General features: G+C 38.1%; 4 protein-coding genes and 1 long non-coding RNA gene across 7 annotated transcripts; 2 read left to right on the forward strand and 3 right to left on the reverse strand.

Annotated features, from left to right (window-relative positions):
* Window positions 1-779: 779 nt before the first annotated feature.
* Window positions 780-5,232, forward strand: LOC103710035 (uncharacterized). Of its 2 annotated transcripts, none has more exons than XM_008795625.6 (3): window positions 780-934; window positions 4,015-4,271; window positions 4,796-5,232. In XM_008795625.6, the coding sequence occupies exons 1-3, from the start codon at window positions 855-857 to the stop codon at window positions 5,035-5,037; spliced, it is 579 nt and encodes a 192-aa protein (XP_008793847.3). In that variant the 5' UTR covers window positions 780-854; the 3' UTR covers window positions 5,038-5,232. The 2 variants fall into 2 exon arrangements, with proteins under 2 accessions (XP_008793847.3, XP_008793839.3); XM_008795617.6 differs by having other exon boundaries at window positions 4,055-4,271.
* Window positions 5,233-6,478: 1,246 nt separating this feature from the next.
* Window positions 6,479-10,623, reverse strand: LOC103710021 (uncharacterized). Its single transcript, XM_008795595.6, has 4 exons — window positions 10,416-10,623; window positions 9,031-9,206; window positions 7,174-7,363; window positions 6,479-6,861 (listed from the first exon to the last, which is right to left on the reverse strand). The coding sequence occupies exons 1-4, from the start codon at window positions 10,486-10,488 to the stop codon at window positions 6,635-6,637; spliced, it is 666 nt and encodes a 221-aa protein (XP_008793817.3). The 5' UTR covers window positions 10,489-10,623; the 3' UTR covers window positions 6,479-6,634.
* A 1,041-nt stretch (window positions 10,624-11,664) lies between these two features.
* ALS3 (aluminum sensitive 3) lies at window positions 11,665-16,088 on the reverse strand. Its single transcript, XM_008795558.6, has 3 exons — window positions 15,748-16,088; window positions 13,122-13,367; window positions 11,665-12,321 (listed from the first exon to the last, which is right to left on the reverse strand). Exons 1-3 carry the CDS (start codon window positions 16,009-16,011, stop codon window positions 12,007-12,009), a joined length of 825 nt encoding a protein of 274 aa, XP_008793780.1. The 5' UTR covers window positions 16,012-16,088; the 3' UTR covers window positions 11,665-12,006.
* Window positions 16,089-16,160: 72 nt separating this feature from the next.
* LOC148702607 (uncharacterized) lies at window positions 16,161-17,698 on the reverse strand. 2 transcript variants are annotated; one of them, XM_089924674.1, is made up of 2 exons: window positions 17,539-17,698; window positions 16,161-16,874 (listed from the first exon to the last, which is right to left on the reverse strand). In XM_089924674.1, the coding sequence occupies exons 1-2, from the start codon at window positions 17,696-17,698 to the stop codon at window positions 16,837-16,839; spliced, it is 198 nt and encodes a 65-aa protein (XP_089780800.1). In that variant the 3' UTR covers window positions 16,161-16,836. The 2 variants fall into 2 exon arrangements, with proteins under 2 accessions (XP_089780800.1, XP_088558467.2); XM_088702341.2 differs by lacking the exon at window positions 16,161-16,874 and adding an exon at window positions 16,876-17,068.
* Window positions 17,699-20,783: 3,085 nt separating this feature from the next.
* On the forward strand, window positions 20,784-22,273 carry LOC103710010 (uncharacterized). The gene is made up of 2 exons (XR_015967733.2): window positions 20,784-20,924; window positions 21,582-22,273. It is a non-coding gene; the product is annotated as an uncharacterized LOC103710010 (long non-coding RNA).
* Window positions 22,274-22,932: the final 659 nt, after the last annotated feature.

Consider the following 22,932-nt stretch of genomic DNA (forward strand, 5'->3'; position numbering starts at 1 on the left):
GAGAGATAATGTGGCGAGTGACAGTTGGCTCGGTCTCCAAGTTCAGATCCATCTAATAATTAACAAGCCCCAACAAAGAGACAGAGAGAGAAAAAATTATACGCTACATCATGTACACCACATCAGCGCTGCACCATGCTCATCAAGTTTTTTATGCCTGTAGTCTTCATTCATGGTTCCATGGGCTCCACAAATTTTATGGATTCTCGCCTCTCTTATCTTATCTCAGATTATTCCTGCACTACTGTGTGTGTGGTGTAGGATATAATTGAGATAGAAAGAGAGGTTTGATTCCCTTGACAAATGCTACGGAATTCTCAATATATCACAAATTATTGCACCTATCATTTTCTTTGGAAATTTGGAATTGTAGTGCTTTGAATGATATCCATGAAGTCGGCGGTCTGGAGAATCTTGCTCCTCTTTTTTTTTTTTTAATGGTAAAACCGAGTTTATCAAACCAATATAGTAAAAATACATTCTTGGAAATCACAAAATAAAATATATAAAAAGTCTAGAGGAATATGATACGTAACGCGAGAAATTATATTCTAGAGGTTGTGGACCACAAAATTATGTACGAGTTCATTCTTTAGCGGTGCATTTAGATCAGCGCTCGATAAATAAAATCTGTAAGAACGAGCGGCAGTGATTGGCCGCGTGCACCGCCACGGGGTGTACGCGGCGTGGTGTATAAGATGTCGTTCGGCAAGAGGGCGAAGTTGGCAGGTGCGAGGGTCAATGATAAGCGTGCGAAGGGAACACAGGAGTCCGCCACGTAATTTTAAACGGCTAGGGGATGCCGCGCGTCCAATTACACGTGGGGCCCGCGGACTATCCGGAAATGGAAGCATATGATACCCTACGCGACGTGCACTGCTTCCGAAGCCATTCTCGCCGATCGACGAGTCGTTCGGATCTCTCCTCGTTCTTGGCAAGCCTTCTCTTCTTCGTCTGTTCTTGTTTTTGTTTTATAAATTCTTTCTCTGATAATTGTTTCTCCAATCTGTTGTTTGACTAGATTATAGATCAAATCTTGATCGGTTTATTGCTGCATTTTTTCCCCTTTTTTTGGGAAGATTGCTTCAATTTTCGTTCAAAAAAAGTAAGTTCTTGTAGTTGATGGATTTCTCGTTGGAAAGTTGAGACTTTTACAGTAGATCATGCTCGAGTCTGTTTCAGAAATTGGAACCGATTCATCGGTATGATGCCATAAACATGAAATCTTAAAAAGCAAATATGTTCACCGAGTTGCCCTAATTTTCTGATTGGCTTGGGTAACGCAAAATTTTTTAATTAAATTAACCTGTAGAAATTTGTGATCGTTTATCATGATATGTCGAATTATTAGATATAAGGAGTATTGTGTCGCTTCTTTTATGTATGCCTAGGGTGTGTAATTTTCTTTTCTTCCCCTTGCTGGATGTTCTAGAATTATTAGATTTTGGGGGATGAGATCATTCTTTTTAAGTACGTTTGGGTGTGATGGAGGTAAAGATATTGATCACTTTTTTCCCTGCTAGTTGAGGAGGCAATGAAAATAGAATACAAGTTGCATCAATCTCTATAATATTAATCCGTGAACTAGTGGTTGTTTGAATGATCTCTCTAGGTTTGGCAGAAATTTTGGTCGGACGGATGCTAACTACTTGGAATAACAGAAAGTACATGACTGATTATTATATTAGATAGAGCATATCGAACGCATGTTTCCCTGGAAGTAGATTTGATTATACGGTTTACGTTGCCTTAAATCATGGAGATCCAAAGTCTTTGTTTTATTATGCAAGGTTGTCATTTTATTACAGAGCGGTGTTCGTTTGATGGGATATATTAAGTACATGAACCGAATCATAAAGCGTATTTTCTATGTGTCAGAAGAACTGGGCAAAGAATTGTTTAGCTGGATGATTGACTTTCTCAGGTTTCAAAGTTTCTAAAAACCTTTTTTTTTAAAAAAAAAAGAGAATAAATGACATGAAGGTATTTGGAATTATGAATATGAATGTTCTTAAAAATCCTGGGAAATTAGTGTTTGTGGATTTCCTGATTGAATCTGGTGGGTTTATGTATGTTAAATTGTATTTGCAGGGTGCTTGCTAATAAATTTTACTAACTGCTAGAGTCTATGTACCTTGAAACCGGTGATCCAATGTAGATAATGTGTAAAACAATCAGATGCTTTAGGCTTAAATTATAAAGGGTTTAAAACTTGTTTGCTTTCTTGAAATATTAGCATGTTGGTTGGCTTCATAGGATTAAGTTGCAAATTGCTGAATCTGGATATTTATCACACTAAAACTGAATTTTTTTTGTGAAGTAATTAAAGGATTAAGGTTTCAAGAAGGATTTGGGAGCTGTTTCATGTGATAGAAGCAATAAGTCATATGTAGAGGGACAAGACTTGAGGATATTAGATTCAATTTAACGGTACAAGGGGAAATAAGCTAGAAAGTAAAATTTAGGGTGTAGCCGGCCTATTTGTATGGTTTTGAAATAAGTTTTAACAGGTAAACAGTGAAGAAAATGATTCATACAGGTCAGACTTAAGAAAGATTTGTGGAGAGAAAATGAGGAGGAAGAAAGTTAAAAGTGGTGAGAGGAGAGGGACTGGGGCCGTTCTGTATTATATTTTCTTGGATCACATAATCAACTTGCCTTCCCTTTTATGAGATTAGAATGGCCGGTCAAACCAATATCCAGCTGGAAATTCTTACAAGAAAAGTGAAAGATAATCCATACAGAAACTACAACATAATTTCTAAACAAGACAAAACTGAAACTGACCAAACTAAAGGGGAAAAAAAATTTTGGACAGCTGGCACATCCTGATTTTATCGACCAAAAATGTGGCAATTGACAGCTCTGCCATAGTAGGCTGTTTATTCTGAACTGCAAAAAACAGGCTTGTATCTTTGAATTAAAAACCTTTTTAGGGCCCAGATCAGGCTCAACTCAAGTTTTTGTCATTTCTCCCCACAGCCAATTGCATTGATTGGCAACAAACGCATAGGCTACCATACTAATAGTTATGCTTGATATCTACAGCTAAAAGTGTGCTGAAATCTTATGCAATTTGAAGCTGCCACTGTTAATCTTACTCAACCTGAATTACCCCCTTAAAATGTCATATTAAAATTTGTGAATACTTAGATTTGTTATAGTTCTTTTTAATGAATTATAATGAACGGCTGTGGTTGCCTTTGTCATAGATATTGAAAGGTTAGCTGTGCAAAGGGTAGGATGTCTCCTGTTAGGAAGGATTAGAGTACCAGTACACATTGGCTGTATTATATTCTGCTAATAAGGTATCAGTATCAATGTGCTCCTTGGTACATACTATACACATGGTATGCATTTTACTTTTGCATACCATGTTCTTTTTATTTAACTTTAACTGAACTTCAAGAAATTCTGGATGAAGTTGCAATAAAGTGGTCAAGCGGGAGTTAAAACTTATTTCTTGTTTGTGATTGCAACTTTAGTAAATAATGACAATTAAAGGCAAGTACATATTGATTAGAGTATGGGCTTTCGTTTTTTCACTTTTATTAGTATTGATTTTATATTTGGTTGGTTTGGTAGCTGTATTGTTTGCATAGTGCGTATTATATGTTATTATTAGGAAGAGTTCATTTTGCAAGGTAATTTACATGATTACAAGGTGAAAAAACTTTCCAGAGGGGCCATTTTTATGAAACCGTTCAGCATAGGACCTTCTAAGATATCAATGTTACTGAAAATAGCTACCATTGCCTGACAAGCTTCATGCGCACTCCATTGGGCTTAACTTATGGGAAGAATGCTTATTTTTCCTCATAACTGACACGATATTTTTCAGAGCCTTTGTCAACAAATATAAGTGATAAAGAAGTCAACCATGCCTTTTCTCCCCTCAGTAGTTGCATATTAACTAGTTGTTGGACAATGTGGCACTATTTTGGTTAATATTTGTCCAGTGAAAGCCTCAACTTGAAATTTCTTTCATGGTTATATTTTGAACTAACACAACAGGTTTTATCGACTGATTTGTGCATCATCTGCTTTACTGAAGAAAATGGGAGGTGGGAAGGACAAGCATGATGAGAAAGGATTCTTTTCGGACTTGGCACATGGACATTATCCACCAGGACACCACTCTGGATACCCTCCACCACCTGGGGCGTACCCACCTCAAGGTTACCCCCCAGCACCTGGGGGATATCCTCAAGGGTACCCTCCACAGGGATACCCACCAGCAGGTTATTCCGGTCCATCTGCTCCACATCAAGGTATGTATCATTAGCAAATATTGTATTGTAGACCTTGCATATGGTTCATCCTCCGTGTTGGTAGATTGTCTTTGCGTTTCGAGTCACAGAAATCCATGGAACTATCAGTTCTGCTCTATTAGTATTATAGATCATCTAATCCTTAGTGATCTGAAAAAGAATTTGATTAAGGCTAATTCCTCCCAGGTTGTTCATGTCATTTTCAAAATCATTGTTGCTTTTAGTTATTAACAGTATCACGACCATTTATCCATTCATTATCAGTATTAACAAGCACAGCTGTATGATTAGAAGCTGTAATTTCATTTTAGAAGGTCCTTATTCTTTGTTTAATTGTATGAATTGTTACCGAAAACATGTAGGATCCATCTCCATTCATCTAAGAATGCAGGCTCCTTCATCTTGCATTCCTTGTTATGTTGTAGTCCATAATATGAGCCTCGCAGACCTGGTTACTTGGAAAAGGTTTGATCCTTGGTGTCTTTAATTTCTTTGACAAACACTGGTTCAAAAACCTTCTACAGGACATGGATCTCACATGGGAGCGATGCTAGCTGGGGGTGCAGCTGCTGCAGCGGCCGCCTATGGGGCGCACCATATGTCTCATGGTTCTCATCATGCTCCCCAGGGGGCCTACTATGGGCACACGCCAGGCCACCACGGCAAGTTCAAGCATGGGAAGTTTGGCAAGCACAAGCATGGGAAGCATGGTATGTTAGGAGGGAAGAAGGGTATGTTTGGAGGGAAGTTCAAGAAGTGGAAGTAATTGCTAGTAGTGTTTGATGGAACGTTTTCATCATAGTACCAATAAAATTTCTGCTGACTGTATCACAAAGCTTTGTGCTTTGTTTTCTTGTGGTTGCCTTGAATATGTTTGCTACCTATTAGCGCTTTATATTATGTATAGCTGAATAAAGAAAACTTTATATAAATATGATCTGCCCTTTTTTTCTACTGTTCATATATCTTTTGTTCTATTGCTGCCCCACTTTCTTAGTAGTTGGAGCAGTGATTGCTTAAAATTGAGTCCAATTTAAGTCAGGTGCCTGGTGGAAGCTCAGGTCCACGGGTGATGCACCTGCATCACACATAATGGTACATTTGGACGTATAACTGAACTCTGGTCATCCATCTATCCACCAGGACTAAAAAGTCCTTTTTTTCTTTTAAATTGGATTGTTTTTGACTTCCAAGTTTGATGCCCGGTTTCTCTCGATTCACAATATTAGCTGGTGAGGCCTGGCTCGGATGGAGCGGAGCCAATGGAGATGGCAAATTTTGGGATGTCACAAGTTGCTAGTGTCCCAGTAGATGCTAGTAGTTTCAAAAATATCGTGTTGACTTTACATGGTTAGGTGTTTTCTTTTACTTCGTTTAAGATGTTAGTGGTTGCAAAACAATTAAATTCTGGGCCTTTTGATGGAGTGCTCAAGATTTCTTTTTCCATCAGTCTTGGGACATATCTTAGGGCATGTCACTCTGCGATGAAGAGAGACTACGTAAGAGAATAATTTATTTATACTCCTGAGCGAAGGGAGAAGAAAAAGGATGCAGCTTGTGCAGATATGTGGCATGATTCTTGGTAAATCTGAAATTGGCTAAGTTAGTGCTACCAGCGAACTAAGAAAAGCAAGGTTTTCTTATGGTTTGAATAAGATCATGACTGCCTAGCCCTTGGCAACTCGTATATCTAGAAATTGGTGGGACTTGGCAAGGCTGTGTAGTTAGAAAGGTGCTGAGATATTTGAGAGTCATTTCATTGTTCCTTTGATTCGTTATTATAAACTTTACAGCACAAATATGATCTGACCCCTCATTTCTACTCTCCAGTAAACGGCTAACTAGTTGGGGCGCCTGAAAACATTTGCCTTAATTAACTAGAGGATGACAGCTGCCTACCAGCCTGCATGTCTGATAGCTATTCACCAAGAGGCATAGTGCTTAAGTGAATAATTCACGATTCTTTACTGGTTGGTTGCTACCCAATCTGTCTCACTAGTCATTTAGCAAATGAAAAAAAAAAAAATCTTAGCTCTTAATGTTGGCCACATGATTTAATGCCGTCGAGAAAATTCTGTAACTTGGCTGACAACCACAATCATAATCATCAAGACTCGTGGTTTGTTCATGATTAGATAGTGGGGATGAAAAAGAGTAGTTATTAATTGATCTTGCTTGACAAGGCCGACATGTTAACAGATCAAATGTAAGCAGATTTAAGGTTCTCATGATTTACTGCAAGTGAAGAAGCTCAGACACAATCCTATATTACAGGACATAAGGCGGCAAAAATTTCGAACATATTTACACATGGTTTACATTTGAAGTAAATAAAGGTTGGTCTATCCCAACAAAGGTTACTTTTATATTACATGTCCTATGCCCAATTCATCTTCAATATCATCACCCTCTTCAAAGAGTTTGAGAAATCGTGCCTGATCTTGCTCCCTCTTTCTTTTCTGCCAGAGTTTATATGCAGTCACCATTCCGATGACAGTTACAACAGAAGCCAATATGCATATGATTGCCACTAGAGCCACTTTCGGTTTCTTGACTGCAGCCTTGCTATCTGAGCTGGCAGTTTTAGAGTCTGCAATCACAACAATTAGCACAGAATCAGAGTCATGCCATCAACTGACTAATTTACGTAATATAAGCAATGAGTGTTATATATTAGTTTACATTCAAAGGAATCATATTATGTAATAATTAAATTAGTATCATCATCCATGGATCCAAAAGTACTGGACTAATTTTACGACAAATAAAAAAAGGAAATAAATAAAAGAACGTTCTGCTGAAAACTATGCAATAAATGGTATTATTGTTTCAGCATTGGCAAGTAGTTAATAAGAAGACAAAAAATTTAGACAGAAAAATTAAACTTAGATATTGCACTCACCAGCAGAAGCAGTGCACTCAAGGCATATAAATGTGGCATTGAATTCCTTGTCCTTGACATGAGAATATCTTCCATCAACAAAGTCATCAGGACATAGCTCCCACTCATCAAAAACGTCATCAGATTTTATAGCGTCCGCCTCATATAAACCACATCGCTTACATTTCTTAACTGGAAGCTCTGTCAAAGGCTGCAAGCAAGATAATGCATGGCCATAAATTGCCTTGAAATAATGGTTTCAAGTGCTGGTCATGTGCCGGTCAGCACATACCTTTTTGGGCCACCACTGGCACCCAGCATCAGGCTGCTGGCTTTTATCAGCCCATACCGTATCAGGCATCAGGCCTGCCGGCTCTCATCAACCCAATGCCGAATGTGCTAGTGACAGCATCGCTTTTATCCTCATTTGAGACACATTCCAACGTACGCTAAGACAATGCAATGAAAAATCAAGTTTTGATGCATGATAGTTGGAGTAGACAATTTAAAAAAGGTGGGAAACTCTACATCAGCAAGATGGTGATCTGAAGCTGAAGCATAAAAATCTACCCAGATGATACTAAAAGAACTTGTCACAGGCAGTGGCTTCATTTAGACAAAGTGGCTTGCCATTCAAATGAAATGTTTTAAGAAATTTTTTTTAGAGGGTAAACATTTATATTTTCTTAAAATCATGCCCTCAAGTTCACTCCTCATAAAACTCAGACTATACCATGCATATCTACATGTTTGCCAAACAGAATTATCCAGATATACTAAAACCCAAAGCATAAGAGTTGATGAATGTGATATTCTCTAGACTATGACAATTTAGGGAAATGCTAGTTCCTCCAAGCTCCAACTCAATGCGCTAAAAAAAATGCTTCTAGCTTACCCTGATCAACTACTTTCTAGGGAAAATAGGTTTAGAAAGTTCACAAGAGTTCCAGTCTCGGCCACTGAAAAGTGTAAGCCTGGATCATTTTGGTTGTCAAGGAAGATGGTTGGATTTTTACATACTTGTGATGGAAACATGTTCTGAACACTTGATGATGGCATTAAGGTAAGGTCCTCGCTGGGGACATCTGAGCATCATAAAGGACCTTTGTAATAACTAAGGATGGAAGAAGAAATTAAAGTTTGGAAGTAAGCATTCTAAATACTTACAGACAGTAAGTTGCATGGGTTTCAACTTTCAACATTGTTAGGTGCTATATTACTTTACAAAACCATGACATTCATTCAGCCCTCTGTTGAAACAGATCTTTTATAGCATTGGAGTTTCACCGGGAAAAAAATAAAATGGGCAATCTTCTAAATGGTGACCTCGAGAAAATTTCAAGCCATCTATAAAAGCTATGAGAAAGCTAGCTTAAAAGTGCTCATAATCACTAGAAACTCAAAATAAAATAAAATAGAATAAAACTGAAAGACTGGATGTAGCTTAACAGTGTGGATAAAAGAAGGATTTCAAGGAGTAGGCCATCACTGAACCATTCAGTGAATACAAATGAGGCATAGCTGAACTTTAATTAAAGTGAGATTAATTCCATGTGAACAACAGTCCTTTTATATAATTCTAGAGAATAGTTGAAGATTCCTGCTTTAAAATATGATTGCAGATTAACCAGAGGCAGGTTAGGGTATATTTTAGTTTTGTACACAATATTCATAGCATAGTAGGATTCAGAAAGTTGAATTGAAATGGATAGAGCTTGCTATTTATCTTTGTCCGTCCTTTTTGGTATTATCTGATATAATTTTAATCATTCTTTTCTTAAAACTAGTATATTACTTAAATATTTATTTTATGACCCAAATGAAAATAAAGAGAATCAGTAAATTTTGAGACATCCATTATATGCAATTGCCACAAACCTGCCACGATTCTTCACCATTGAAAGTGTACAAAATATTTGTTTGCTTCACATCTGGCAAAATTGTCCTGTTGTCTCCTTGACAAGAAAAATAAATAGTTGGTTTGGAAGGAAACCACTCATGAGTTTGATATAGTTCAATTGAACCAAGGGTAACGAGCCTTGTTGACATAATTCCTACAAAAGCAAAACCTTCAATCACTAATTTGGAAATTGAAATGGATCGAAGAATTAACAAAAGGCCCCAGAAACTTTAGATATTTCGATGAAAAGAAATCAAACATATTAATTCATACCAGGAAGCATATTGCAACAAAAGAACTATAGTAAAAGAGCAAAGTATGACAATGGATGACTGTCTCCTTTAACATTCTTCTTTCAAACAATTGCTTAAGTCGATTCAAAGCAAATAAATTTACATTCTTCTTTCAAGTCGGTGCATAGCAAATATATTTACATCCATTTCCTGTAGACTACACTGTCTCCTGTTTGTGCAATAAAATTAATAACAACAAAGCAAATCAAGCAAGTCCTACTATTCATATATCAACTACATCCCCCAAGGTCCCAAAAAATAATAATTGGCGGTACTTTGATAACATCCTCTTTCTTTAAAAACTATTGCTTTTCTTGTCCCTTCTGACATGTCTAATGCTCATGCAAACTGCAATTAACAATGAAGAGGTATAGTCAGAGACCAATCAGTAATTATTCTACGTTGCGAATGGAGGCAAAAGCACCTCGGAATGGAAAGTTTCTTCCAGCAAGTTTCCACTACATCAATTCAAGATTCCTCTTTTCAGATCCTTCAATAGGCTATGAAAATCCTCACCTATCAATTCGGTGAACATGATATGCCCTCACCTCATCCTGGTTGGTATGCCTCCCAATCTTTCCCCAGTGTCTTACTATACTAGCTTACCTCCTACTACTTCTACCACTTCCACCTGAAAGCCGCCATCTAAGACCATCATCCATCTTTTATTTAAGGACACCCCATGCGAATAGACTCTTCTCCCATATAGACTGGTCTACTTGTTCTTCTTTGAGCAAATCCAGCACTTTAGGTCGCTTTGATGGTCTGCAACCTACCTATCTGCCGACCTGACTCTCCCACCTCTACTCCAAAGAAAACACAAATAAAGCTTCGTTCTCTAATCCTTCCATTCCTATCATCACCACAATTTTGGATCGTAGGAAACGAGAGCGCTACAATTAACAATAGCAATCAATCGAATTCGCTTAAACTTGTATAAAACGATAGGATTCGTGATCTTTCTTACCGTATGTATACCAATAAAGGAGCATCGAATAGAATAATAAAAAATGAAGGGGGCGGGGAAACAGCAGAAGAAAGATAAAAAGAAGAGGACTCGATTCTTTTACCAGGAATACTGCAGCAGAAAAAGTAAAAGATGAGGAGGCGGCGAGAAATCAGTAGATATCGAGGCCTCTTCATGGCGATGAGGGCGAACCAAAGATGGCGAGAGGCGAAGAAAGATTTGGCGAGGGAGGGTCGGAGACGGGGAGAGACGAGAATTCAGAAATCAGAACAGGAAGGATGGGACGGAATATATATATATATATATAGAGAGAGAGAGAGAGAGAGAGAGAGAGAGAGAGAGAGAGAGAGGAAAAGAAGGTCGATGGTCAGATCCCACAAAGTCTTCTCCGGTACGTTGGCCGCCGGGCCAATTGTTTTCCGGTCCGTCTTTCTCACTCTGTTGGCCGTCTGATCTAGATCGGGATTATGATAAGCGGCAAATGGTTAGAACAAGGTAAAGTTTGTACGAAATCAGAGTCGTGGTATTTCGACTCAGATCAGATCAGATCAGGGGCGTCTTTTGATGCGGGCTCCGTCACCGCCTGAACTCTCGCGAGTCCCTTTTTTTTTTTTTTTTAAACGCTAAAATAGAGTCAAAAGATTTATTGGCCTCTCCATACTTATACTTAGCCTGCAAGACTCCGGTGGGGTGCTTCCTATTTTTACCATAGCACAAAAATTAGAGTATGGGCCATCTAACACCAAAGGACAAGCAGCATTTCTCTGTAAAACTGCCTCAAATTACATTTTTTCCTAATTACAACTTATAAAAAAATTAAATAATGCCAGAAAATTTGGAAAGGATTGCTGATGGTTTCATTAGAGTTTGAAGAACTTCTAAGTTTCTCAAGAAATTGGAGAGAGACTGACAAGTTTCTCAAGAAATATAAAGAAACTCCAGATGATGCATGGCAAAAATTGGAGAGCCTGACAAGTTTCTCAAGAAAGCACTGTGAAAAAAATCATTCTCTTGGATGAGGAATGGGTTCGTTACCTGCACAGCAGGGGGAAAAAAAAATCCATTTTCTATTGGAGAATTTGCAAAAAAAATAATAAAAACACTTTATTTTTATTTCCAGGGAAACAGGTTACCAGTTTTTTTTTTTTTTTTTGAACTTTACTGGACTACATGATGCCCCTACCTTTAAACGAATGCATGAAATTGGCTAGGAAACATATTAATAATGCACGCATAATCCAGGCCTATGCACATGTAAAAATATTGTTGTGGTAGCTGCGAGAACTGGGATAAAACGGCCCAGCAAAATCCAAATATTTCTTTTTAGAAAGTGATCTCCTTTCACCCAAAAATGAAAATAAGGAAGATATTTCATGGCAAATTCCCTTTTCCTACAAACTTGTGTCTGTAGACATGAGCTTCACAACAAATGCTCTAAAAGCATTGCGTTCTGCAGCAACAACTGGAACCTTCATTTGAAGCTTTAGTTTTCCTCCAAAACTACAGATGAAGAAAATGTTCCTATGACAGAAATAAATTACAGCCAGACACAGCTCAACTTTACCATACCAAGCTCAATTGCTTGCATCACAGATCATAAAACAGTTGATGGTCGATAGTGGGGAGGCAAGGGGGGGTGCATGTGGACTTAATGGACAGTACTTTTATGCTGTTTTTTAATTTTAAAGGAGCGATTAATCTGCAGTAAAAGCTTTGGGTTCCAATTGGTGGGCTTTGGTGAAGAACACAGGCCAGCACAAGTAGGTTGACAGGATGCTGCTAACTGTTGATGCCCCCATAAGCATGTTCATGACAACTATCTGCAGCTGGATAGCTTCCAAGGGTGATGCGCCTCCCATTATAAGACCGGTCATGGCACCTGGAAGTGATATAAGACCCACTGTCTTCGCATTGTCCACCACTGGTGACAATGCAATGGTTAGAGACCTCTTCACCTGCTGAAGTGTTGCTTGTCGTGGTGTTGCACCAAGAGCCAGTGCTGTCTCCACCTATTAAGAAAGAACAGAGAACTGTTAGCAAAAACATGTAAGAAAGCGAAATTAACAATGCATCATGACGGGATGGATTAAATGTTACAAGAGGGGAGCTAATAGGAATACCAAGATATTATAAAATTATCAAGTAGACATTTTAGATGCAACACGAGATACCATACCATCAGAATGCCTAATGCTCTTTGATAGGACTCCTCAAAATTGCTTCCCAGGATATTATTAGAAGTCCAGAACCAGGCGAAAGACTAACACACCTCATAAATAGCAGCTTCTTTATAGGTCATGCAATATGGTTTGACCAACCATGGATCTTTAAATTTTATTTAGATGCTAAATATAGCACACTGAAAATTAAACCCCGACTGATTCTACCATAGAGGCCAACGATAGACAATAACTCCCCCCCGAACACAGCTTACAACTTTCATCTTCTTTCCGTTACTCTCCATTACAAAAGGCGAACAGCTATTACTTTAGAGGCTCATCCGTTTAATTACCCCTCTGGGGGCACGGGGAAGGGAATAGGACATTCATATGGGTATAGTGTAAGAGCAATGTGGCAAAATAAGTAATGCCATCTAACTCGACTGTATAGAAGAGCAACTGACAGCCTAGTTCTATTTCTGAGAGATAGCTGGTATCGAAGGTCGACGTTTTTAGCAGCAAGAGATTGGTGCTAGAGTCCTTTGTAAGCAAGCTTTGAGGTATTTCAAAAATGAAAAATGTTGATTATAACATTTATTGGACTAACATAGGGGACTTCCAATATCCGAAATCAGTAAGTTGGGGCTAACCAGGTTCTTTTGGATTTTGAGATCTTCTCTGAGCTTTTTCATGGTAACTCCAGTCACAGTCATTGCATTACCTACCATCATGCCAGCAACAGGAATAATGTACCGTGGAGTGAAGGGAAACACATTCAGTGCAACGAGCAAGAACATGGTCACTGCTGTTCCTGTCAAAATGGACACCCCAGCTATGTACTTTCCACGAGGAACATGCTTTGCACGCTGACCTGCTGTATAGCCAGCAACAGATACCTGCATGGAGATGCATGGCAATGTATCAGCACATTCATACTAATCAAAATGGTAATTTTGACATAGTAAAATGCTATGATCATTTCTCTGCTCATGTTATGATCTCTGTTTAATAAAAGAAAGAAAGCAGATGCAAAAGCAGTAACCGGCATGGCTACTGAATTTTAATTCTAATATAGAACATGCAGAGGATCTTCAGGATTCAGAGAATTTGCATCAATCTTCTTAAACACTTACAAGCTTGAAGATGCCAGAGTTGCCATCTTCCAGAATTATTGTTACATTGGACTTCGTTTATGGGGCCTAATAAATTTAATCTCTTTCTGCTATAAGCTTGGGTTTTATAGTTATGGCTGAAGGCAAGTCTTGCTACTAGGTTGGCAATGATGATGAATGTGCTGTAAACTAGTTTTTAATAAGCAGTTTGCTTTTATTTGATATTGCTGCAATCATAATCAACTATTGTTTTTCCTACAAAAGGATAGCAATGTCCAAGGAGTTTAACATGACTGATCTTGTTTATTTGGAAATATAATTAAAGCTGGAAGATCTCCTACGGTCATCTTAGGCTTAGATTGAAGATGATGCCCCTTGTTCTAAAGATTTTTTTTGGTTCAAATTTCTCCACAGGAATATGGTATTAACTAAGTTCTGCACTGGCTGCAAGAGTGCATCTACTCTTGACAAAGGTATACTGCACATATGCATGACCAATGTATGGTATTCCTTGGGAAAACCATAAAATGCTCTGCCTTCATTGAATCAAAATTCTATACTTTATGATCTATAAATGCTCTAGCATCTATGCTAACTTCACCACCATTGATGTGTCTCAGATTATCTGTGCATGTTATACATATCCATAATGTAGTCGATGTTCAACCAAAGGAGCGAGCATACAATCAATCTGACATGGTCAGAATTTGTAAGGTGCAAGCGAAAGACTGCCAGAAAAGACAGCTCCATATGTTGCATATAAGTCTGTCTCGTGCAGCATGGATCTAGAACAACTAGGGCTAAGCAAAAACAACTCTTCTCAGATACAGCGAAGCCGAGTATAATAAGAATTCTGATAAGTGTATCAACATAAACTAATATAAAAAGATCATTCTTTTTTCGTAGTTACTCTCCATCTACCAAGTTGGGCTAAACAAAAAATACTGACAATTCATTGGTGGGTTCACATGATGTTGAAGGCAGGTTGTGACCCTGCTCAATCCTTTTATGGATCCACCTTATTTAAAATGATCTTTCATAGCCTAACTTATCTTGATGAAGGCTTTGTGGGGTTATGGTGGTGGGTGAGGGTATTGTTTCATTAGTAAATTACTTTCTCTATTCAGCAGGTTGTATACTTGGCCTTCAATGGGACAACAATGCAATTTGGAAACTAATTACTGTACAGGGGACAATACTTGAAAGTTACTTACTAAGATAGCGAAAAAAGTGGCATTTACTCGGTTTGAAGAGAGAAGTGAATGAAATTTGTGGTGGCCATTGCTTCCCTGATCCCATGTTCTTCGGAATACCAGAATTTACTTATAATGATGTTTTCAGGCATCTGAAAACCCTCATAGATACTCCCTTGCCTTTCATGATGCACCCACAAGTACTTCATACTTTCTTTTTGACAAATGGTTACTTTAGTTTTCTTTCCTAAAACCTTACAGGCATATCAGGAGCTAGAACATGCCTATCTCAACTTACAATAACATGACCTGTGGATGGTCGGGTCATTGTGGTCAAGCATCATTCTAGTTGTCTATATCTCCTAGGGTCTTTCTTATTTTATAGGATCCATTTTAGACCCTGGATTTTAGAGGACCAAGGTATATATTCCTTAAATTTAGTGGATATATGCCATTTGTTGATGTTTGGTCCGGAATGTTAGTGTCTTATCGGCCGACATGACCTGTTTCTTTGGAAATAGATGTTTCTCCAGTGCATCAGGAATCCCCAATTTAGGTTTATGCCTCCTCTGAGTAGTGCAACCATTTATTTGTCAACATTCTACAATCCTCTTCGTCTTTGGTGCCCATCACACCTCAGAAAATTTGGATCTCCATTTAATTGTAGGCAAGGTAGACCTAATATTTTTCTTCTTTTGTCACACAACCATTGAAATATGATATGCCATTCAAGCAAACAACTACCGTACTTCATGGATTAAACCATTTCTACAAGCAAATGATACATATAATTAAAGCAAATGATTGTAGCCTCAAAATTGAATCTTTTTCATGCCTGGCGTTATAATATCTTCTACTAATTAGCCCTGCAGCTCTATATTTCAAGAACTCCAGTGTCCCAACTAACGGAAGCCCCAGATTCATCTATTGCACCCAAAAAAAATTCATGAATTAAAAGGAAACAAACATACCATGAACAAGTAGGCGAGGATGATCCACCCGACATTCTTCTGCGTAAAGATGAACTGGAGCACGAACCCGATAACAGAGAGCTGGAGAAAGGCCCTGGCGATGGCATACACCATCTCCCCCTCCAGCCCCAGCTTCTGGATGAAGGACAGCACCACCGCCATCAGAACCACCGCCGTGGCCGCCGCCGGCTTCAGCATCCCCGTGAAGAACTCCTCCCAGAAGGAAGGATCGGAAGGATCCATCGAGAGAACGGACGACGACATGGACGACGAAGTCGAATGGTAGCAGGCCAGGCTCCTCCTCCTCCTCCTCCTCCTCCTCCTCTTCTCGAGCTGCTGTTGGTTGGATTCTTATTTGTGCTCTCAGGGCCCTCGTAGCGGCGCTTGCTGGGACAGTGGAGACTGGACAAGAGAGCTCATCTGAGGAAGGGGATATCCAGGGGAAGTGGAAATGCCGATCAGCGTTGAAATCATTTCAAGTTCGATTATAAAAAGGAGTGGCGACAAAAGGAAGGGTCCGTTATCCGGGGATACGGCATCCCGGCACTGGAGTAAGGACGAGGTCATCCGGCCGTTTCCGGACTGGATGGAATCCTCCCGGACAGAATATTATTTATTTTAGCCAATAACAATTTGTAGAATCTGAATATCTGATTAATCTCGTTAGTCCATTGAATTGAGCATTATTCATGCCTTCTTTCCATCCATTCGTAACTTTACATATAATAATTTGATATATGGACATATTTCATGCTGCCATTCGGGATCATTTGGTTGGAATAGTTTCAGAGGAAAATAAAAAATGCTTCAATTCTCCAAAATGTAACTTTTAAATTTTTCTAGTATTAAAATTATGTTGCGATTTCGATTTTGATCACGAACTCAATAGGTAAGAGGAATAAGATCATTTCGATTTCATTCTAATCCATTCCAATTCACATGAACCAAATACACCCTAAATTTAAAACTTTCTCCATTCCACGGGAGTACAGTTAGATCGGATCAAATTTTTCTTGCGGATTACTAGATTTGCTGCTTCAGGAGCGTTCTTCAGCGCGATTGAACCCAGTAAAAGGACTTCAACATGGATTATACGTTCCCTGTGATGTTCCTGAGCAAAAATGTGCCTTTTTGGGAAGGTAAAAACGGATTCATTATATTAATTTAGTAAAAGTACATCCATATGAATTACAAGATAAAATGCACAAAAAATTAGAAGAAATATCAATCTGATGCAACAATATATAGAGTAGTTCCCTTGTGATAGCTAGGATGTGCTTCACCACACTTTCATCTCTCTTTCCATCTTTCAGCCAAATGTCTGAAAGTGTAGCCAATCAAAGGAGAGGCATTTCAATGGGGCATCTCTAGTAGAATCATCATTTCCTATTTCCAGTTTCAGCAAGCAAATTTCTTATATGCTCATGAATTAGCCACGTAATATGGAACAGGCGAGATTGTACCAAAAAAAAAGAGGAACAGACAAAATATTGTTCAACAATAACATAGCACAGTAGTTACCAAGCGAAGGATATGTTAGAAAGTGCAGCATCCACCATAAGTGTATCCATAAATGTGAAATGTGCATCTACTCAAAACAAAAGATTAAGACAACTACAAGAAAATCACTTGCAGTTATAAACTTGACCCCACTTTATGTGATTGCCACAGCGAGCATTTCAGTTTTGCACTACATTATTCATCTGATATTTCCTTGGTTACCTGTCTCTTCTCTAATATTCGTGATGCCATGAGCATAAAAAGATTATACATCAAAGTACTAGTCTTCACCTTTCTTCTTAGGCTTCCTGTAAGTCTCTTCAACTTGCTTTGCCCTATCAACCCATATATATGCAAGTTTCTTTATTTTAGGGATATCATAATTCTGAGCAATGTATATACCACAACCAGTTCCCAGTAAAAATGAGAAACTGTTCTTGATTATTCCCATCTCAAACTACCCTGCAGTCCATAAGAAAAGAGACGAGTGTCATGATTTGTTTCGTTTAGGATGATTCCCAACAGAAAGAATCTACCGCTGCAAGTGAAGCATGAGATATTCAAAACTGACATGGTCATTATCTGGTGTATTGAGCAGAATGTACCAAACACAATAACAGAATATAAAGAGTAAATGGCATCGATGCAGGATTATAGCGTTTTAGTACTCAGTGCTGCTCCGTTTTGTTGTCTGATAATCATATATTAGCAGATGATGCAGTACTTCATAAATCTTTAATATTTTATAATGGAAAAGCTTATGAAGCAAAGGAACGGAAAAAACCTCATAATTTTTTGGTTCCATGGCTGATATTATAAATTTACATTAGCGGTTTAGCTCCATTTGAAACTAAAACCCCTCGTAGAGGTCCCACTTTATAACTAGTGAAGTTCTTGAGAAAACGAAGATTGAGGGAGTGGTAACATATTATCACAGGAGTACATATTTTTGAACCTATATTTCGCATTCCAAAAGTTCTAGAGTTTGACTAGCCTGTCCTGGCAAACTTATTTTGGAACATATGTTTTGCATTCCAAAAGTTCTAGAGTTTGACTAGCCTGTCCTGGCAAACATTACTAGGTTTTTCCCTGTTCAACCAATCATCATAGATCATCTCTCAAATGAGTTTACTTCTAATGGAAAAATATAATAGCTAACAAATTGTCTCCAACTTTTCCATCTTATTAAATAAAGTCTTATTGGTTCACGTGTTCTTGAGGGGTTGCAGGCAAATAAACCAAGGAAGAATAATTATAAAAAGTACATAACGAAAATCCGATGGTTGCATGATAAAGGTAGAAATACAAAAGAAGTGGGAGATATCATCTCTCCGACGGTAATGCTATGAAGCCTACTAAAAGACAACATGGTTATCAGAAGGAAAATAAAATCCATAACAACAGATGAAATTGCTAAAAATCAAGGAGAAGAGCAGATTGTTGACTTTCAAACTTCAACTAACAAAGAGAACTAATTTTGAAGGTGCAAGGAATCCCCCTCATCACAGGAAGAATGAAATCAAAATAAGTAACTTTGTTATCATTACCATCCAAACATGAATTATTGAAGATACAGTTGACAAATTCAGATTCACGAAACCATGACTTGCAAAAATTCACCAGCTATCATAATTTCCAGAATGTCAAATGCCTAATTTGAGGTTATTCGCCAACCACTCCTGAGGCTACAACTCTTTCCAATAATATGTGGAAAAACCTCTGAGAAACGCACATATACTTTTTTATGGCTGCTTTTTACATATATTGATGCACCATTGTACATGCTACCTATGTTCTCCATATCAATCTGTGCCATCGGCACAGCTTAAGGAAGTAGGAGCAATCGACAAGGAAGATTCTGATATGCAAACTACCGAGTAAGAACACTAGATGGTGAAAGAAAGTACGACACCAGGTTCATCTACAAGACTACCAGTAAATTCTTTCATGCTGACAAACCTTTTATGGTTATATCTAGAAGTAGTTTCCAGAACACCAAACAGGTGATTCATGATCACAGTTCTTCTCTCAAGAAAATTATATTGAAAGAAGATGATTTTTTCACAAAATTGCTGCCAAGTTCATGCAATTTTTGACAAGAATAAGGAATACTGCTTTTTATGTGGCAAGTGGTGTGAGATAAAAAGTTATCCTGACTTGGAATGGGATGGTCATTTCCTGATAATTTTACTTGGATGCTCTGGTTTTTGCACACAATAGTGACTCTGAACATTAAGAAACAATAGAACCATTGATCATACAAACAAATTCTCAAGCCTGAAATATAACTGAAAGCCATGGAATCCACCAATGATGCATTAAAATAGAAAAATATGTGTAAAAATCCAGAACCTTATTCTCTTCTTCAAATTGTGGGAAAATACAGCACGAGGGCTTTTATAAATCCTCATTGGCGGTGAAACCATCTCAATCCTTTGTTTTATGATATATCACCTACATTCAACCAGTTTACTAAAAAGAAAACGTGCTCAGAATTCAGCCTGAATGAAAAAAATATACCTTGCAGCGAAAATATGCAAAACCTGGAAGGACTAGGAAGCGAAGATACGCACCTATAGAAAGCAAAATAAGACAGATGACAAAAAGAAAACAATATGTTTGGGGGAAAACACTTAAAGTGAACTTAATCATGAAATCCACCACTAATAGAAACTAAACTAGGATAACAAACAACTGATCTCGCCCAAAATTTTCATCCTTTTTATGTGTATAATAAAAGAGCATAAAAAGGACCTCAGATGATGAACAAATGACACTAACAACTGCATCCAATCAGATAACGGACCTACAAATCCTATGGAAAACTTATTAAACTTCCTAGGTTCTTAATAGAAGTCAAACACCTGATTAATACATCACTCAAAGACAGTGGATTTTCAGCTAGATTTCATGATCAGAAAAACCGCTCTCATATTTCTTAACTTAATTATTTATACGTTTCTACAAACTCGTTTACTGAGAACATTTCACTGCAACATCGGTGATAATCATAAGCAACGCCACCAACACTAACTTAAAAGCAATTGTTCTATAGACATCAGATGAGGGATTCCGCCTCTTTGTTCCACTCCTTAATAAGAATAAATGCCCATCAAAAAGAGATCCCAAAACCCGAAGCACGGGTTATCCTAAATTTAGATTTAATAATAAAAAATAATAATACAATGAATTAAAATAACCAAAAGAATGGGTAAACAAGACACCAGATTGAGATAAAGGATCAGCCTTCCAGCAAGTAAGTAATTTGATCAGCGTAAAAATTACATTTTTCTAAAGAAAAGGCAAACATCCAAGAAGAAAAGCAAGAACTGAGTGGATAAAAATCTACCAGATCGAATCGAATCACCTCTTTTTGATGCCGTGAAGGAAGGGACCACAGAGAGAGAGAGAGAGCGAGAGAGAGAGAAAGAGAGAACGGGGCGAGGGCGTAATATAAGAAGAGGAGGGCGAGCGAGAGAGGAGTAGGGGAAGAGATGGAGAGGAGGAAGGGGGTGGCACGATTAGGGTTCGACTGTGGCGCTGGCCGTGGCGGCAGCGGAGACGGCGGCGGACTCCCCTTGCTCCTCCTCGTTCTCTTCTTGAGTGCCGCTGCCGCTGCTTCGGAGGCGGATTTGGAGAAGCGGAGTGGGGGGTCGATGCCGATCGACTCCACAAAGGTGCGTATGCTTCTAGTGTTTCTTCCCACTAAAGTCAGCAAAAACAGAATCCGGTGGTTTTACCAAAGAATTCTGCACGCATCGCCGGCTTTATTTATTTCTAAACGTCGGTCTTATGTGCCGACTTCATATCAATGCCAAAGTCGGCAAACGCATATAAGCCCTATAATTGAAAATAATAAACATGACCTTATTCCCAGGAAAAAACCCAAAAGAGGATGGTGGATAATCATATTGGTAATTTTGTGGTACATAATGGCTCACAACAGTAAAATGAAAGCAATGTGAAATGCCCTAAAAATATATCTCTTATTTGTGTGATATGATTCTGAATATGATTAACTAGAACTAATTTATACATAATACCGATGCTTAATTTTTAAGAGATGATTGTCTAAATAGCTGGCATTCTGACCATAATATGATTTTTGTTGTAATATTATTATTCCTGGCATTATGATTTGAATAATATCATTAAATCTAAATGACATTATTAAATTATTCTTAGAATATCATACTAAATTTCAGGAACTGTGGCAAATCAAAAAACAGTTGTTACTTACTATCGCTATGTTTGTGCAAGAACTTTTCATATAATTTGCACAATAATAATATAGAAAAAATCGTTCCAACCATGGTCATCGATAGTTGTTACAGTCTTTTCAGGATAGTTGCAATTACATGATCTTAATCGAAACAACATGCACCAAAGGGGCAGGCACAGTAGACCAAGTAAGCTTAAGATTCGGCGACTCGAACTTGACAGACATATTGGTACGCCGTCTCAGAACCAAGCACACAAAATGGGTCGATGAGTTAGGCCCAACCGTGCTCGATGATGTGCCAAGAATTCCATTTCGAGAATGCTCAACTGATGTGTTCAAGATCACTGGCAAGTGCATCCATTCCCAGGTTTGCTATCTCTATATGAAGAACAGAGGTGATGATGACTGGAGACCTGGTCGAGCTCAGGTGCTAGCAACAGGTGCACCCAATCTGTCCTCTAATTCGTTCTACTTTCGAAGGTTCCTTCCTCGACGAGTCTGGCATGGGATCGACACTTGCGAGGCCGAGGTTACTCCATTTGGGATTAGGCATCCAAGGAGAGTGTTTGGCAGTGAACATGAATCCAAGTTACCTTAAGCTTAGTAGCCTATTTTCTAATGCAGGCCTTATGCATTATTAAATAGAACAAGTTGCATGAATTGTTGCAGTAAAGTGGTATATATGCGAGGCTTAATGAGTTATCAATAGCAAGCATGAGATTATCCTATGTTAATTTTGCTATATGTGCACAATAAAGATTTAGAGTATGAATCCAAAATAAAGGAGATAACCAAATACAGTGAGATTAGTTTGTGCTCTTCCTCCTAATGGTCCAGAAGCATGACAGTGAGATTTCTTTTTTGCTTTTGAACTAGGATAATATAAGGATGGCATCAGTTCAGGACCAAGAATGTCCTTGCCTGGCAACAAGCAGGTTATCTATTGAGATAAAGCTAGAAAGAGCAGAAATTAAAGAAAAAAACATATGGATAGAATTTAGTATCCTTTATTCCAAGCTGAAACGATTCCATCGAAATCCAGATGGCTCTAATAATTAATGGTGTATGATTCAGGAAATCATTTTGAGTTATTACCCTCTGCACCGGATCTATGTTGGGATGGAGGGTTTAATGTAAAGCAGTAATATTTACTGAGTTCAATCCGCAGGGTTTAATTTCTTGTTTCATGCCACCTTTAACAACAAAAAAAGGACTAAGCCTTGTTCGACGGGCGAGAGACATACCTCGGTAGGTTCTTAGTTGTTATTAGATTTTAGGAGAATTTAAGTACTTTGAATCTTTCACCACTCCAGCAGGTACGAGCTATGCTAATTATGATAAAGGATTTTAATATTTTCCTTCATAAATTTTCTCTCTCATCAATGTAGAGTAATTCTCCTCGCACCAAAATAAAGCCCCGCAAATGGACTAACGTTTATTGAATTGAATTATGCTAATTAAGG

The sequence above is a fragment of the Phoenix dactylifera genome, chromosome 8 (genome assembly GCF_051530095.1).
Source record: "Phoenix dactylifera cultivar Ajwa chromosome 8, Ajwa_hap1_PhDact_Kaust_v1.1, whole genome shotgun sequence".
Taxonomy (NCBI): Eukaryota; Viridiplantae; Streptophyta; class Magnoliopsida; order Arecales; family Arecaceae; genus Phoenix; species Phoenix dactylifera.